We start from the raw sequence: 16,588 nt of genomic DNA on the forward strand, positions 1-16,588 counted from the left end.
AACAGCAGGATCATGGGGGAAAGGACTGAACTTGTTTGAAATGAGAGAATGCTAGTATAATATTTTCAGCCACGTAAGTTGGTCTATAAAGGGTTTTACAGGTTCTTCAACTTGATACTGTGTTTTGAAAGATTTCTTACAATGACTTAGATACCAGATATCCCCACCCCTTTTTAACCTCCTTACTGATTTGGCCAGGTCAGGTTGGAGGCTCATTTTAGTTATTTTAAAGTACCAGGATCCTTGTTGAACAAAGTCCAGATAACTTTAGCATCAGTATGACCCTTTAGTCTAGAGCCAGTCCTTGGTGCACGTAGACTGCTGGTAGTGTGCTTCCTCCCTTGTGCCTTTGATACTGTTCTGTTTATGAATCATAGGCCATTGCTGTGCCCTTGACATAAGAATCACGACTTGACTGACAATGTGTATTGCTGCTGGGCTGAAAACTAGTAATGCAGACGTAATGTGATCGTAAGAAAATAGAAATTACACTTGCACACTGTTTATTCTGTGGTTCACTTCACATGTGAGGGCATGTCAGCTAATATAGCCAGCCCACGGGCAACCTTGTGGGTGGGCAGTGCTGCCCCTCCCACCTCACAGGTGTGGATGCCCAAGCCCACAGGTGATGTTCAGCTCGTGAGGTCACACAGCCACTGAGGAGCAGTGTCAGGGCTCCCCTTCAGCCGCTGTCCACTCAGCTCTGCCCAGAGCTGCTCCATCCCAGGCACAGAGTCTCGGTTTTTTGTTTGTTTTTATATGAACACTTAACATCCATTACAGAATCGATACTATATTTGAAAAATGGAAAAGTTTAATCTTACTAATTCTAACATAATCTGTTTTTGCATAATATCTTCAATCTTTTGTCATTTTTTTTTTTTTTTAAATCTATGTCTTGTAGTTACCCTGTTCTTTTTGCCAGTACTGTGTATGTGTGTGTGGCACTAGGAATGGAACTCGGGCCCGGACACTTGCCAGGCAGGTGCTGGAGCCACTGAGCGTTATCCTTGGCTGTGCTAGTACTTTGTATGTTCTCTTGTACTGATTGATCTACAGATGATCAGATGGAAACCTGAAGCTTTAAAAAGGACAAAATGATTTTATTTTTGTTTATTTTTATAGCTTACTTTTAAAGTACTGTATCTTTAATGATAATTTTTTAATTGTAGAATTTCAACACAAACATGTTTTTTATAGTATAGCACAATACAAATTGTATAATTGAATTTTATGTATTTTTCATATTTAGACCTTTGCTAGTTCTGGTATTTTAGTAGTAATCATGTGATTTATTCAAAGAATGGTTGGTTATCAAGAAAAAGATTTTAGCTTTGCAGTTGTCTTATTGTAAGACATTCTGCCACAAATGTATATACGTTAGGAACTACTGACCCTGTTGTAGGTGTTAGGAGTATTTGCGTACTTGCATGTGTGCAGTTCAGTTAGATAATAGTGGCTGTAGCAACCACATTCCTTTTCTTTTTTTACATTTAGAGGCACGATAATTTACCATACTGCATTCTTAGTTTTCCACATGTTGTCTCTGTACTCTGAACTTGATTTAACCTAATCTGTCCAGTTTAACTTGGATGAGTATGCTTCGACTTACAACTCAAGGTGTAAAGTAGCACTAACACTGAATTATTTTTTGAGGTGACATGTTTAAAGGCTGTAGAGAGAGACGCTTTCCTAAAGGCTCTGTCCTCAAATCGTTAACTCACCGTGGGCGCTTCTCTGCTTTTCCCCTCCAGCCCTGTCTGTATGTAACTTTGTGGGCCAACATTTTTACTTTATTTATTTATTTATTTATTTATTTATTTAAGAGTGTGTGTGTGTGTGTGTGTGTGTGTGTGGCCGGCTCAGCCCACCAGGGGGCGGGGCTAGCTGGCATGTGGTGCTGGGGGATTGAACTGTGGTCCCTGTGCTTTGCTAAGCTTGTTCTAAGTAGGTGCTTTAGACTACTGAGTCATCTCACCAGCCCCCAGCATTTTTACTTTTAAAAATGATAAATTTGTTTCACTTGAAAATGTATGGTCTTTAGGATTTAATGTCTTTGTGCCTTCATTTTAAAAAATGTTTGTTCTTAACTTTAAAAGTTTGTTGTTTTAGTTTTCCTTTAGGAATTGCCATTATTTTGAAAAAGCCAAAAAACACCATATTTTGTTAGAATGATGATAAATAGTGTAATCAGTTTATTTATAACTTACAATTAATGGTGTTTAAAATTCCTTTTCAAGGCCAGAAGACAAGCTTCTCAAGTCTTTACAGCAGAGAAGATCCCTTGAAGAATTAAGTTTTTGGTGATCATGGCATTGCCCTGAGTTGTCCAGACTCTGGTGTGGAACTCTTTTAATACAACTTAAGAATCTGCAAATTCTTTTTAAGTGTTCAGTGTTTGCCTACATGAAATTATACCTTTAGGAAAAAAAAAAAAAGCCAAAACTTTAGCGCTTTATTGTCTACTAATTGTTTCAATAAATATCTTGTTTGCACTGAGGATTTTTTTTCTTGCCCATGTTTCAGAAACCAATTGTCTATTGTGTGTATAAATTAATATATACTGGGTCTTGACTTGTATAGGTACTCTTAGTATTTTACCTATCTTTAAAAATTCTTTCTTCAGACAACTACTATATTGGAATAAGATGCAGAGTTTTAGAATTTTACATATCAATGTTTCTACAGTATTGTTTGCTGATTTTTAAATAAAACCCTGATCAGTGTGGGGGAAAAAAATTAGCCCCATAAAGGAACTGGAGTTCCCACAGATTAACAATTTGTCCAAGAAAATGATCACAACATGGGGGTGAACCCCGGCTATTTCACTTCCAAGCTCTTAACACTATATTTTAGCTGTCTTCTCTTAGAGAACATACACAATGAAGCTACCTTTTCACGGTGTAGAAATAGCCTTAATATGTAATAGGCTTAATTCTTTAAACAAGGATTTGCTTTTGCTAAATAGTTATATTGACTATATGTATAAGTTTTATCTTTTGTTGTAATTTTTTTTGCTTTTTTTTGTATTTTTTAGTAAGGGTCTACAGGGTCTCACTATGTAGGTCGGACTTGTAGGGATCCGCCTGTGTTTAGCCTCCCAAGAGCTGGGATTATAGGCACTTGCCACCACACCCAGTCTCAATCATCATCTCAGCGGGGGGGGGGGGGGGGGGCGCAGAATGGCATACTGGGGAGGGATCAAACCCCAGCTGCTGTGTTTTTTGTGTGGTACTAGGAATTGAACCCAGGGCTTTGTGCATGCATGGCAAGAGCCCCGCCATGGAGCCAAATGCTCAACCCTAAATTTTAAAATTTGTATTTTATGTATCTTTTGTAGGAAAGAAAGTCCTGGATTCAGATGGAATATAACTTGGATCATTTTAAGCATGAATTATTATTATTATTATTATTATTATTATTATTATTATTTTTGCGGAACTGGAGATTGAACTCAGGCCCTTGTGCTTGCCAGGGAAGCACTTATTCCACTGAGCCATCTCCCTGGCCCCTAAATTCCTGTTCTTGACAAACATAGGTAGAAGGAAATCAAAGATTTTCAGAAGCTTACAGGACACATGAGTAAGTGGAGAGCTGGGCTGGAACCATCTGAACTGCAGGCTAGGATATGGTATAATGTATAGCCAGAGCAATCCTGTTAAGTGCTCAAAATTCATATTCCAGGGAGGGCATGAGTCACATGAGGCTGATGAGACATGATCTTCAGAGGAAAGGAAGGGAGGAAATGGTTATTAAAAAAAAATTAACATGAGAGCGAGTTTCTACTACACCATGAAAAATGAACAAGAATCTGCTTGAATTAAGATTTGTGAATTTTAGGTATTTCAACAAAGACTGAAATTTCCCCTACAAAAATAAAATAGTCTTGCCAGATGACAGGGAATTCTGGAGCTGGCTTTTCTAATATTCTGTCCTTCAGAAGTAATATTTTTGACTAAATCTTGCAGTTCTTTTTCGTGCCACCATGTTCTCTTGCCTAGGTAATGTGATAACGTAACTAGTCTGTCTTAAATGTCTATTCTATTTGCCCTTCCTACTGAAGCTCAAAAGTTCTAAAACAAGTGTTTGTCAGCTTTCTAGGTTAATCCTCTTATTACTCATGGGTCAAATCCAGCTTTCTTATACAATCTGGGTGGTGCTCACCTCCAGTGAGATCCCTCACCACTCCTTTCTGTTAAATTTTTATTTTTACTGGTACATGTTTGCAGTACATACTGATTATGTTCAATGTAGGGAATTGCTACATGTATATAATTTTTACTTCCCCTTTCCCTAACCATTGTCATCTCTTGGAAGTTACCTCAGCCTGAAGTCCTTTGTCAGAGTACATGTAGTCTTGCTCCCAAGAGCCTCCCTGTAGCATTCTGTGTGTGGCTCTCAGAAATGTTTTTTTGCCCTACTCAAATCTGGGGTAAGTCGCCATCTGAGGACTTGGCATGGTGTTCAAGTGTAGACCAGGATTCTATAGACTTTCAGTGTGTAACAAGGTAAGTGCAGAAATTGAAAGTTTGCTGTAATTTTCTTAATTTTACAAAAATAACGACATTGGCTTGCAATTCCTTTTAAAAGTTCTTTACTACAGACTGGGAAGCACTGTTCAAAACGTGCAGAGTTGCTTTACAATGCTTGCTAAATTGCCATCTATTTTGATTTTCTACCTTTTTATACTCGCCTCAGTAAAAGCTGTGATTTCAGGAGCAGTGCCTACTTTATAATCAATCTCTGGATCCCTGGTATGTTTAAACTTTAAAATATTCTTTATCAAACAAAAATGGAGAAAATGTCTGAAGTGTGTGGACACCCCATCTTTTATCTGAAAATCATCCCTCATCCCCAATCAATTTAAATCATTTTCTGTAAGATGACAGAAGTCTGATTACAGAAGTTAGGAGTAACTGGGTTAAATGTCTTAAGTGTTCTACAGACTCTGAGGAAATCATGGCGTTAGGAGAACTCCCCACAGAAGCAGAGTGGGCCTGTGCACATCTGCAGTATCCACACAGCATCAGCCTGACCACAGCCTGTCATGGGCGAATCCTGCTTTCAGCCAGTTCTCACAAAGGATGAAAGTCGACGTTTTAGTTCACTGGTTAGCAGGATTTACCTCAGTGCCCCTTCACACTTCCAAATTAAAGAAGTTTTCATGAAGTTTGTGGGCAGTTGCTTTCAGTGTTACAATGATAGAAAGTATTGCAGTTGAGTGAGACTTTATTTTTTGTATTTTTAGGAAAGGGTCTACAGGATGTACAGGATCTTACTACTAGATTGACTCAATAATCCACCTGTTTATAGCCTCCCAAGAGCTGGGATTACAGGTTTGTGCCACCACGCCCAGTCTCAATTGCTGTCTCAGCGTGCCCCAGGGGCGGGGCTGACATTGCAGGTCCAGGGATTGAACCCCTGGTGCCTGCGCCTGCTTGCAGGTGCTTTAATCCACTGAGCTATTTGGCTGACCCTAAGTGAGACTTTTTGAAACAGCAAACGTATGTTTCCCTTTAGCCATGGTTATCAGAACATAATGATCTATTGAGAATGATTCTAGGGGCCCGGGGAGATGGCTCAGTAGAATAAGCACTTGCTTGGCTAGCACAAGGGCCTGAGTTCAATCCCTGGTTCCACCAAAAAAAAAAAAAAAAGTTCTTTCAACTCATAATAATAGTTGTACATACGAAATGTCAGGTTTGGTATTTTCAAGGAATCATGCAGCATGAGTAATTCCTGTCCAATATAAAATTAGTCTCATAGAAGAGCTTTGTATGTGTTAATTCTGCAGCGGTACAGATCAGGCTAATGATATTCTGAGTTGTCATCTTCATCTTCCTCGGATTCTTCATTGTCCTGAGCTGCATGTTCAGTTGCTTCCTGTGCAGCTCTGAAAGCCTGCTCCTCCTCCACACTTGGGTCATCCATTTCTGTAATTTCTGGCCCACTGGAGTATTCTTGATAAACTGGTGGTGGAACTGGGGGTGCGTAATTATCCACACTATACTTATATCCCCAGCCTATATAGAAATTTTCAAATTTTCTGTAAGTTCAAAAAAGTCACATTCAGTGAAAAAAACTGATCTATGTAGAAACACAGTACTGTTATTATATCATGATCTGATTAAAAAAAACATTTAAAATACAACATTAGAGGTAAATTATCCCCTAGTAACTATTCTACTATAGGGAATCATTGTGATCGAAACTGCTTAAGTTTAGAAAACCATGGGCCCAGACCTTGTCAAAACACACTCTCAACCTAGAACACAAGAAAGGGCCTTATACAATTCAGGGTTGGAGAGAATGTTGCTAGCTTCCTAGAAAGTAAACATACAAGGATTTAAACAGGTTTCTGCTGAATTGAGCCAGTGCTGGCATATCTGTGATTGTCCTAGCTGGCAGTTTGTACTACTCATCATACGAACAAATATAATCACCTCAGTCTCTTTGCTCATAAAATTAATGAAAAGCTGCCTGTGGGATGGACAATCATGCATTTGCCATCTGTAGCTCAAGTCATGGTAGTGAGACCTTGTTACACGTGTGTTCAAAGGCCATTAGCCCAGCAGACTTGGCTGAGTGAGGAATCAAATGAGGTTAAAAAAAAGTTACCTTGGGCAATTGCAAAGGCTTTACTGGGAATCCTCACCCTGGAAAACTACTCCCTCCTCAACTGGGAAAATTGCACTTCTCACAGCAAACCGTGTTCAATGAGTGCGTTGCCAAGGAGAGCTGTGCCCAAGGCCTCTGGCCTCTGGTGGGTCTTGTTTGCTGTACTCCTGGGTCAGATGCCTTCATTCCTAGGTCTGTGAGGCCTGAACACCCATCTCCTCTCCGCCCGTACACCACAGGTGCCTTTGTTTAGAGACTCCCTTCTCAGTGAAGAGATGCCAAGACCCCAAATCTGTGACAACCATAACCATTCATGGTAAGAAATGAGGCTTGAAGTCAAAGAACTATCTTGTTTGTGCTATCACAGTGTGTGACTGAAGGTTCAGTGCTGTGTTTTTGGCTTGTTATCCTAATGGCTACTCGACTCCTGACAGCTTGGCTCTCTCCAGCACCATTGTACTGCTGAAGACAGACTTAGGAAAGAATGGAAGCACAAGACAAAAGAGCTGGCCTAGGTGAACCATAACAGGGTTTTGGGTATGTTGATTCTAAATCCCTCAAAAATAAAAGCATTTGAAATGCTTATATAGCATTTTTCATTGTTATTTATCAAAATGTTCAACAAAAGTGATCTGGGTCTTAAACTAACCACTACTTAGAATCATCTCCATCAATCTAAGCCTGAAATACTCTATTGTTCAATGACTTACTGTATAATTGATCTTTGCCCCACACATACAGTGTGGCAAAGATGAGTAACAATAGTAGCTTAACACAGTGCTAAATAATTTCCAGAGTTTAGTCACTTACTTGCCAGTGGAAAACGCATATGCTCCAGGCCAAAGGTTAGATCGAAGGACAGCAATAGCATATTGTGGAATGACACTTGAGGATAGTCGTGTTGTCCAAGCGGGTGTATTCAGAATCTCTAGAGCACAAGAAGAAATTAAAATCTCAGCTCCAAATAGGCAAGAGTCTGTAGCTGAAATTATTTTCATAAGTACAAAAAAACCCCATATGTTTGATATAAAAAGAAGTTAAAACACAAAATCAAGAGTATTTTTGAACGCTTTGAAACAACATAATTTGCCATATAGATGTGTATTCACACAGGTACATTTTAGCTACAGAGGTTTTACTAGGGGAGAAGGGTTATGTGCAAGAAGACATACTATTTTGTGTCACCAAAGAAAGGTCAGATTACTATTAAGCTAAACAACTACGTAAGTGCTTTACTATGGCTATGATTTTATATGTATATGTAATATGTTTGGTACATGGTCTCACTATGCAGCTGGGACTCGTAGTGATCCTGTTTCCAGCCTCCCCAGCATTGGGATTACAGGTGCATGCCACCACTCCCAGACTCAGTGGTTGGCTCTGGCTGGCACAGCATGCCGTATCAGTGATTGAGCCCTGGTCCCTGTGCTTGCCTAAGTAGGAGCTTATTCCACTGAACTATCTCCCTGGCACAAACTATGCCATATTTTATAGTCTGCAGAGTATGAGACAAAATGCTGTGCAAGGACCACCATTTCCCTAAGAGTGACAGCTCATGTTTCCTCCTGTACCACTGCTCTGATTACTGTTCAGAACATGAAGGAAGAGGGGTTCAGCCCTTGGCACCTACCTAACCTTTTAGGGGTTCCCAGTTCTTAGATGTTTACCACACAGTGCACATCGTATATATTTTCTGGGTTACTTTGTTAATCATTATGTGAAGTTACCTAAATCTTCAGAAATTGGGGTCAAAAGAGGAGGCCCTATTTCCTGTTCCAGATAGTCAGGTTCTTCTCCTTTTTCTTCTTTTTCTTCATTTTCCTCTTCTTCCTCCTCATGTTTTGGTATGGGGTTGAACCAAGTACAGCGACCCTAGAAAGGAATGTTTCAAGATTTAATAGTCTAGTGTAGACTTTAAAGTTTCAGCATTCATTTGGGTTGAAGCAATTATCAGGATGTGGTTTCAATGTATGAGAAATTCGTTTCCATTCATGCATGCCTCATGCATTTACTAAGCACTATTTCCTTGAAGTAGTTTCAACAACAACAAAAAAGTGTACTATTATTTTCAAGAATTCACTAACTTCTTGAAGTTTCACATGTATCTTAAAACTAACAGAATCTTAGTGAAAAAATTGTATTATGCTGGTTGCAATAAATTATATAAAGTAAATATAATTTTTTAAAATTTTAAATAATTTCTAAATGTGGTGATATGGTTGGGGGTTAAATTTCTCAACTCTAGATGTGTCTCAGAGTATCTCCTCTCTAGATCAATGGATACTGAAGAATTTTCTATTTGTAAGTGAGAGCATACCACGGAGGGTTAGAAGGGTGGACTCTGGCTCTATTCTAAACAACCTCATATCTGTGTTACATATCACCTGTCTTCTCCTTGTCCTGTTCTTAATGGTTCCTAAATTCCCTGCCTCAGTTTCCTAATCTATAAGATAAAAATAATAACACACATTTCATAAGGTGCTTCTGGGGATTAACTTGGGAATATGTGTATATAATCAGTTTAAAATATAGTATATGCATGTCTAATATATAGTATAGTCATAATTTAATACAATCATATATAACATGTAATATGTATACGGTCCTATTAGCACCAGATACAATAGTCTTATAACTGCTATGTAGCACTATTTACTTAAAAAAAATCTTTTATTCTTGACATAAATTGTCCATGTATTATCAAGATAGAATAAAAGAACTCTTTCCAAAATAATGCATCCATTTCTATTTAATATATAAAAGCAGAGTAATTTCAGAACACACACAAATCTAAGCCTGTGCAGGACCGAACAGTATTCCCCTACCTGAGGGAGAATGTGCTGTACGTGATGAACCCAATTGGATAGAGATTCCACCAGATCAAGTACTTGAATGCCTTCAAAATCAGGGTTTTCTTCAAAGCTGTCTCGTCCACTTTCTACATCTTCCTCTTCCTCTCCTTCCTCTTCACCAAACTGATAGAACCCTAGAGGACTGACATGGGTCCCTGCTGAAATTCGGGCAATTTGTGCTCGTAAGTAATTGCTCTCATTTCCTGGAAAAGGTGGGTAGCTTATGATGGGAGCATCCAATCGGCCAGTAAAAAACTTCTTGATTTTTCTTGCAGTAACAATTTGTGCAGGTGTGACTGATGGTAACTTCACCCATGGTCTTCCTGGTTCATTGCAAACAAAGTAGACATATTTGTTGGTACCTGTCCTAGTTTCTTCTTTGGGAACCGCCTGTGGGGGCTTATAGAAGGGCCTGGGTAACTCATCTCTGTCAGCATCACTTTCACCGTTGTCCCTCTCTTCAGCTTCAGCTACATCCTCCTCTTCCACTTCCTCGTCCTCTTCTCCCTCACGAATTTCTACCTCAGCTATAACATAATTCTTTTCCAGGCCCAAGATCTTGCCCCAGAAACGGCATTTTTGGACCGGGTGGGTATCAGTGAGTTGTTTGAGGGCAAGAAATATGCGGTAAGTCTCTTCTGTGCCCAAACCAACTCCAGCTTGTTCAAAATAAAAAGCAGACTCCATTACATTTGGAAGAGAGTTTTCTGCCTGAGAAAACAAAGCCTATGGTTAGCATTTTATTCATACACAGAAATGCTTTAGCCAAAACTATCCCAGACCAATCAGTGGACTGATGTTTGTAACCACACGCCCTTCCTCCTGGGGCCAGGGGGATGGCTCAGTGGAATAAGCGCCTCCCTGGCAAGCTCAAGTGCCTGAGTTCAATCCCCAGTTCCACCAAACAACAAACAAACGAACACCCTTCCTCCTGACACCACACACTCTAGACCCTGCTCTGAAAAGCCCCCCTGTGGCTGCATGGGGCTTCTGGGGACATCTGGACACAAGCGTGACATGCAGCTTCCACCTCACTGTAGTGCAGTAGGTCTGCTTACATCAGCTTCACCACAGACACATGGAAAATGCACTGCACTATGACCACATAGCTTCAGTGTCAGTAGGTGACAGCAACTCACTGCATCAGGCACTCACTGTTCAACAAATATCTAATAAGGAGCATCTATATACCCAGATCTATACCAGACAACTCGGAGAATACAATAAACACAGAAACCATCTATCCTGTTAAGAAATTTATCACACAAACCTCTAACAAAAACTAAGGCCTGTAATCTTGTGGTACAGGGTTGTAATCCCGGGAGACAGCTCAGTAGAATAAGCGCTTTCCTGGCAAGCACAAGGGCCTGAGTTCAATCCGCAGTTACGCCAAAAAGAAAAAAAAAAAAAAAAAAAAGATAAAAATAGTATTTAGAGAGCCATAAAAACCACTTGCTATAAACTTAAAGCCACACACCAGTCAGCTCCCAGAACTACTCCAGAATTTAACCATTAATATTTAGAGTAATGACTTACTATTTCATCTTCCAGTTCTTGGTCAGCTCCCTCCAAATGTCCCAGGAGAAAAAGAGCCTTTTGCCTTTCAGCTATTTCATATGTTGGGAGCATCTCATTCTCATTTTGGAGTGTATCTAACTTTTTACTAAAATGTGCCATTTTCACATTTTGGCTGATATTTTCAATGATGTCAACAGCATTTTCAGGACGCTCATCTAATATCTTGGTCAGCATATTAGAAAGATGATCATATCTACTCAAACAGAGAAAATTCCCGATTATACACACGTGAAGAGCACTTACGGAAACATTTCCTGTAGGTCGCTTACTTTAGGGAACTCATCAACCTGACAGCCTCAGGGACTTTCAGTGACTAGGATTTTACCATGTTAGAGAAAAGCTATCCTAGAATTTTCCTTAGGAAATGCCTCTAATAGGATAGGACACTTAAGTTATTAAAGAAAATCATATTAAAGCCAGATACATCATCCATATCAGATGTAGCTTCACATTTCATTTCTGAAATGGAAATCTCTTTAAAAGTGAATAACATTTTTAACTGTTACTTTCTTTTCCATTCCTCTACCCCTATAAAACCCAAATTAATTTCTAAATCTGCTGATTGTATCTTTAAGATCTGTTTACTTCCCTTCTTTTTTTAAATGTATTTGGTGCAGGGTCTCAGTATGCAGCTCGGACTGGTAGCGAACTCCTGTTTTAAGCCTCCCCAGTGCTGGGATTACAGATGTCTGCCACTATGCCCAGTCTGGTGGCCATCCCAGAGCACCTGGGGGTGGGGCTGGAACATGTGGTACCAGGGATGGAACCCTGGGGTCTGCACTTGCCTAAGTAGGTGCATAGTCCACTGAGCTATCTTATCAATCCTTGTTTATTTTCTTTCTATATTATTTTTAAGCCAGCTATTCACTTTATTTAGACCTACAAAGAATATATTTCACATTTCAACCTCTACCACACACAACTAAGACAAAACATTGCCCTAGCTTTTCTTTCATAACTAAACTACCAACACTGCCTCTATCCTTTCATTAATTCATTATATTTTATACATAACTCTAAGTATGTGATTTTTCAGTGCCAGATTTACAACATAGGTTTATTTTTTCTCTTTTTTTTTTTTTTCAGTATCAGAGATCAAACTCAGAACTTGTGTTTGCCAGGAAGGCAACATAGATTTATTTATTTATTTTTTTAATGTATCTGGTATAGGGTCTCACTGTACAGCTCGGACTCATAGTGAACCTCCTGTCTCAGCTTCCCTGGTGCTGATTACAGGTGTGTGCACCACACGGAGTCTGGCTGGCTGGCTCAGCATGCCCAGGGGTGGGGCCAGCATGGCATGCCGTATCTGGGATGGAACCCTGGTCCCTGCATTTGCCTAAGCACACGCTTAGTCCACTGAGCTATCTTGCTGGCTCAAGAGTTACTTTTAAGAAAATAAACTCCTATCAAATTTCTCAAGGTAAAAGGACACTTCTGTTGGCACTTTCATGGAGTGACTTTCTTATGGGTATGCATTAGATCTCTTCAACTTCTTTTTAGTTCAATTAGACCTGTCCTTGTGAGGTAAATCAGAGAAAAATCACTTTTATTATTAAATCCCCCCAAGTGACTTTATTTGTCCCAAATACAACACTTCTCTCAAAAAATAATTTTAACCCCCCTTTATCCTCAAAGACTCACACTCAAGTTGTTCCCAAAACAAGTCTTTCTTAGTTTATTTTAATTTATTTATTTATTTATTTATTTATTCTTTTGTGGTACCAGGGATTGAACTCAGGACCTTGTGCTTGCCAGACAGGCGCTTATGTTGCTGAGCTATACCTGCAGCCCAAATCTTCCTTAGTTTAGAGTGACCCTTTTTGATGACACAGAAAAACTTCTGTGAAATTGTGTACATTATCTATTTCCTGTTGTAGCAAGTGCATTAGGCCCTTCTATGGCCAAGATCAGAGTTTTATTTTTCATATGTTTTTTCTCTTACTATAATGAAACAAATATATGCTCCATAGCTGCTTGTTTTGTATGACCTGACCTGGAGCGTTATTCTTGGATTTTCTGTAATATCTGTGCATTTTTAATGGCTCTTAAAACTATCACAGAAAGGACTGGGGAGATCGCTCAGTGGTTTAAGTGCCTGCCCGGCAAGTGCAAGGGCCCAGATTCAATCCCTGGTACCTCATGCCATGTCAGCCCCCAAGCCCCAGGTGCACTGTGCAGGCCACCGAAATGAGGCATGGCAGCGCACGCCTGTAATCCCAGCACTGGGGAGGCTAAGAGAGGAGGATCACTACAAGTCCAAGCTGTACAATGAGACCCTGTACCTAATAAATAAAGGATATCACAGAAAATATGTAGATTATAGATAGACAATCTATGTAAAAGATAGTTAAAAATATAAGACTAAATCTCTCTGAAAATCTTGCTATTCTTTTTTTAAATAAATTTAGGGTAGTGTCTACAGGATCTCACTACATAGATCAGACTCACAGCGATCCACCTGTGTTCAGTCTCCCAAGTGCTGGGATTACAGGTGTGCACCACCACACGCAGTCTCAATTGCTGTCTCAGCACGCCCCAGGGGCAGGGCTGGCATGGAATGCTGAGGATCGAACCCTGGCCCCTGCATCTGCTTAAGCAGGTGCCTTAATCCACTGAGGTATCTGATCAGCCCCCTAAATTTTAATATTTAGCTAATATCACTTGTAAAATGACTTAGTAAGAATATTTTCTCACTTTAGTTTTTATATTCAATTTCATATTTTACTAAACATACAACTATTTATAATGAGCTGTTTTGCTATATTATTATTATTATTATTTTGTCTTTTTGAGGCATGTTTTTTTTTTTTTTCCTAACCCTAACCCTAACCCTAAGGCAGGGTTTTATTATACAGTCCAGGCTGGTCTTGAACTCACTTTGTAATTCAGGCTGGCCTAGAATTTAGTGACCCTTCTTCAGGCTCCCAGTGCTGGGGTTACAGGTGTGCGCCATCATGCCTAGCTGCTTTGCTATTTTAGAAAAAATTGAAAATTCATGCTTATTATTTATATTCATGCTTATTATGGACATTATAATGATAAGTATGCTATAGAAATTCAAGTAGAATCCACTACTGGGTAGCAAATCTCACTTTTACAGTGTAAGAAAATGGTAATTTAAAATAATAATTCAGAAATAATATTAAAAAAATATTTTGAAGGGCTCGGGAGATAGCTCAGTGGAATAAGTGCTTGTCTGGCAAGTGCAAGGGCGTGAATTCAATCACAGTTTCGCAAAAAAAAAAAAATTGAATTGCTTGATCTCAGGTTTAGTGAAAGAATACTTCCATCAAATATTATTTTTGATTAAACTTTACAGTGTATTTTGTCTCTTTAAGCCAAATAATGACTACAAATATATGCTGCATTATATATTTAGTAGGGACTCAACGTTTTCTGACAAAAGAGGAGCCATGTTGTAGGCCTTGATGAGAATTGAATAGATTCAGAAGATGGGCTATAGTCTGCTGCCACTTATTCATTTATATTCAATAATCAGTGGATAACATCATGTTGGGAACTACACATAAAGCAGTGTACAAAACTCATGTGGTTAGCACATTCCCGGGCCTGTGGTCAGCTCGCTGAGTCAGGCACTAAATGTAAGTCCAGGAACAAGCATGCAGTTATTAACGGCCTCGGATCCTCTGAGGGAAATGGTGAGGCTGTGTAACTGGGCTCCGTGGAGGCTGAGTTCTGAAGGGCCAGCAGCCATCCAGGCGTAGATCTAGGAGAGAGGCCAACAGGCCAGGGGTTCACAGGGACTGACAGGCCATGTGCTACAGCAGAGAAGGGGAGGGGGCTGTGAGCCAGTGACTGCCTGAGCCCTGAGTCCAAATGAAGTAGTCTAGCAGTCAGTTCCCTCCTTAGAAACAAACAAGTCAGTCTGGTATTTTTGAAGTCCTTCTAGCTGTAACATTTGACAGAGTCTGCTTATGTACCCATAAAGGCAAGAATCTGTAGAAAGTGGTTCTGTTAGGAATTCTGAAATTGAAACCACAATGAGGTGCCCAGAACATGCCTGAACTGCTGGTCACCACATATGAAGACAGACCTGGGTAGAGTGGGGCTGTTCTGAGAGCCCTGTGTGATGACAAATTCTCCTGCTATCCAAAATTCAGGGCTTTTTTAGGGTGCAGTTTCAGAGCTCCAGTCAAGACAGTCCCAGGAAGCTGGGAATCCTGGTCACCACACCACTGGCCTGGAATGTAGCTGCAGCTACAGTACACAAGCACTAGAATGTTTAAATTGCAGACACATAATTTAAAAAAAAATTGCAGATAATTAAAAAAAATTGCAGACACAGGCCTTCTCTACCGTTGTGGCAATTTTTTTTTTTTTTCTTTTTGCGGAACAAAGGATTGAACTCAGACCCTTGTGCTTGCCAGGGAAGCGCTTAACCTACTGAGCCATCTCCCCAGCCCCCTTCTCTACCGTTTTGAACAATTATTTTTTTACAAGCATCCTGGAAAGATGCTTACATTTCTTTGCCTTTATTTTTCTCTTCAAAGCACAAGATTCATAAATCCTACGTTTTAGTTCTGTGCTCCAGAGTCTAAAATCTTAAGAAATCTCCCTGCTAGCCAGGTGTGGTAGTGCACATTGTAGTCCCAGCACTCAGGAGGCTGAGGCAGGAGGATGGCTGTGAATTAGTGGACAGCAGGGCTACAAGGTAAGTTCAAGGCCAGTCTGCTTTTAGTGCTGGGATGACAGTTTACGTGACTTTCCTTTCCTATAATGTCTTTTGAAATGTACCTCCATTTACCTAGAGAAATACACTGCTGCAGATACCCGGTCCCCCTTCTCTTGGTCAAAAGGTTCGCCTTCTTTTCATCTGAGACTTACAGGCTCAAGCCAGTCTTGCTGCTGACCCGAAGCAGGTAGCCCTTGGCGTTCCGCACGGCGACCTCGAGCTCGCGGCAGCCGGCCTGCGAGGCCCGCGGCGCGGCGCTCCGCTCCTGGGCGCCGCCGGCTCTCAGCTCCTGCGCTCGAGGGAGCGCGCCGCTCCGCCTGCACGGCGGACGCGGCGCGGAGCCAGCCTCCCGCCGCCCGCCTCCAGGCAGGCCCCTCTCGCCAGTCGGCGGCCCCAGGGCGTCGGCCCGAGCGCTGCCAGACTCGGGGGCGCCCCTGCTGGCCCGGCCCGGCTGCTGGGGCGCCCCGAAGTCCTGCCTTGCGCCGGGCCCCGGCTGCTGGGGTGCGGGATCCCGGGCGGAAGCTGCCGCGCGTCCCCCCGACAGCCGCACGGCTTCTCCCACTTGCTGGTTTTCCTTTTCTTGGCTCGAAGAGGTCGAGTCTTCCATGGAAAGAGTTGAAAGAAAAGAGCTGGTGACGGGGCACGAAGAAGGGGAGGAAGGCAAAGCAAGGCGTCCCTCCAAAGGTCTGGAGACAACTCTCCGTCCCCACTCTCAGCGCGGTGCGCGTCGGTCGCTCTCCATGGCAACCTGGGCCAGTTCCCTGGAGAACAAAACACTGCTGCCCGGGTTGTAGAGAGACCGAGGTGAGAGTCCTCCATCTATGAGTCGATGGAGCCCCTGTCT

The 16,588-nt window shown here is 41.1% G+C and overlaps 2 protein-coding genes across 4 annotated transcripts in view; one reads left to right on the plus strand and one right to left on the minus strand.

Annotated features, from left to right (window-relative positions):
• Zufsp (zinc finger with UFM1 specific peptidase domain) overlaps positions 1–2,493 on the plus strand; it is a 28,638-nt gene extending 26,145 nt beyond the window's left edge. For all 3 annotated transcript variants that reach the window (XM_004630223.2, XM_023714227.1, XM_023714226.1), the window contains exon 10: positions 2,241–2,493. In XM_004630223.2, the coding sequence (XP_004630280.1) occupies positions 2,241–2,288 (48 nt within the window). In that variant the 3' untranslated portion in view covers positions 2,289–2,493. The remainder of the gene's footprint in view (positions 1–2,240) is intronic.
• A 2,987-nt stretch (positions 2,494–5,480) lies between these two features.
• Positions 5,481–16,351, minus strand: Rsph4a (radial spoke head 4 homolog A). The gene is made up of 6 exons (XM_004630282.2): positions 15,897–16,351; positions 11,007–11,241; positions 9,444–10,181; positions 8,346–8,490; positions 7,429–7,546; positions 5,481–6,046 (listed from the first exon to the last, which is right to left on the minus strand). Exons 1-6 carry the CDS (start codon positions 16,349–16,351, stop codon positions 5,809–5,811), a joined length of 1,929 nt encoding a protein of 642 aa, XP_004630339.1. The 3' UTR covers positions 5,481–5,808.
• Positions 16,352–16,588: the final 237 nt, after the last annotated feature.

The sequence above is a fragment of the Octodon degus genome, unplaced genomic scaffold (genome assembly GCF_000260255.1).
Source record: "Octodon degus isolate 3935 unplaced genomic scaffold, OctDeg1.0 scaffold00034, whole genome shotgun sequence".
Classification (NCBI taxonomy): Eukaryota; Metazoa; Chordata; class Mammalia; order Rodentia; family Octodontidae; genus Octodon; species Octodon degus.

Bases quoted from the DNA above. Each gene is read 5' to 3' on its own strand.
- Rsph4a (XM_004630282.2), bottom strand. From the start codon at position 16,351: ATGGAAGACTCGACCTCTTCGAGCCAAGAAAAGGAAAACCAGCAAGTG. The intron at 11,242-15,896 runs GTAAGTCTCAGA...CTGTTTGAGTAG, and splicing joins AGCAAGACTGGCTTGAGCCT to ATATGATCATCTTTCTAATA. The intron at 10,182-11,006 runs GTAAGTCATTAC...TTGTTTTCTCAG, and splicing joins AAGAACTGGAAGATGAAATA to GCAGAAAACTCTCTTCCAAA.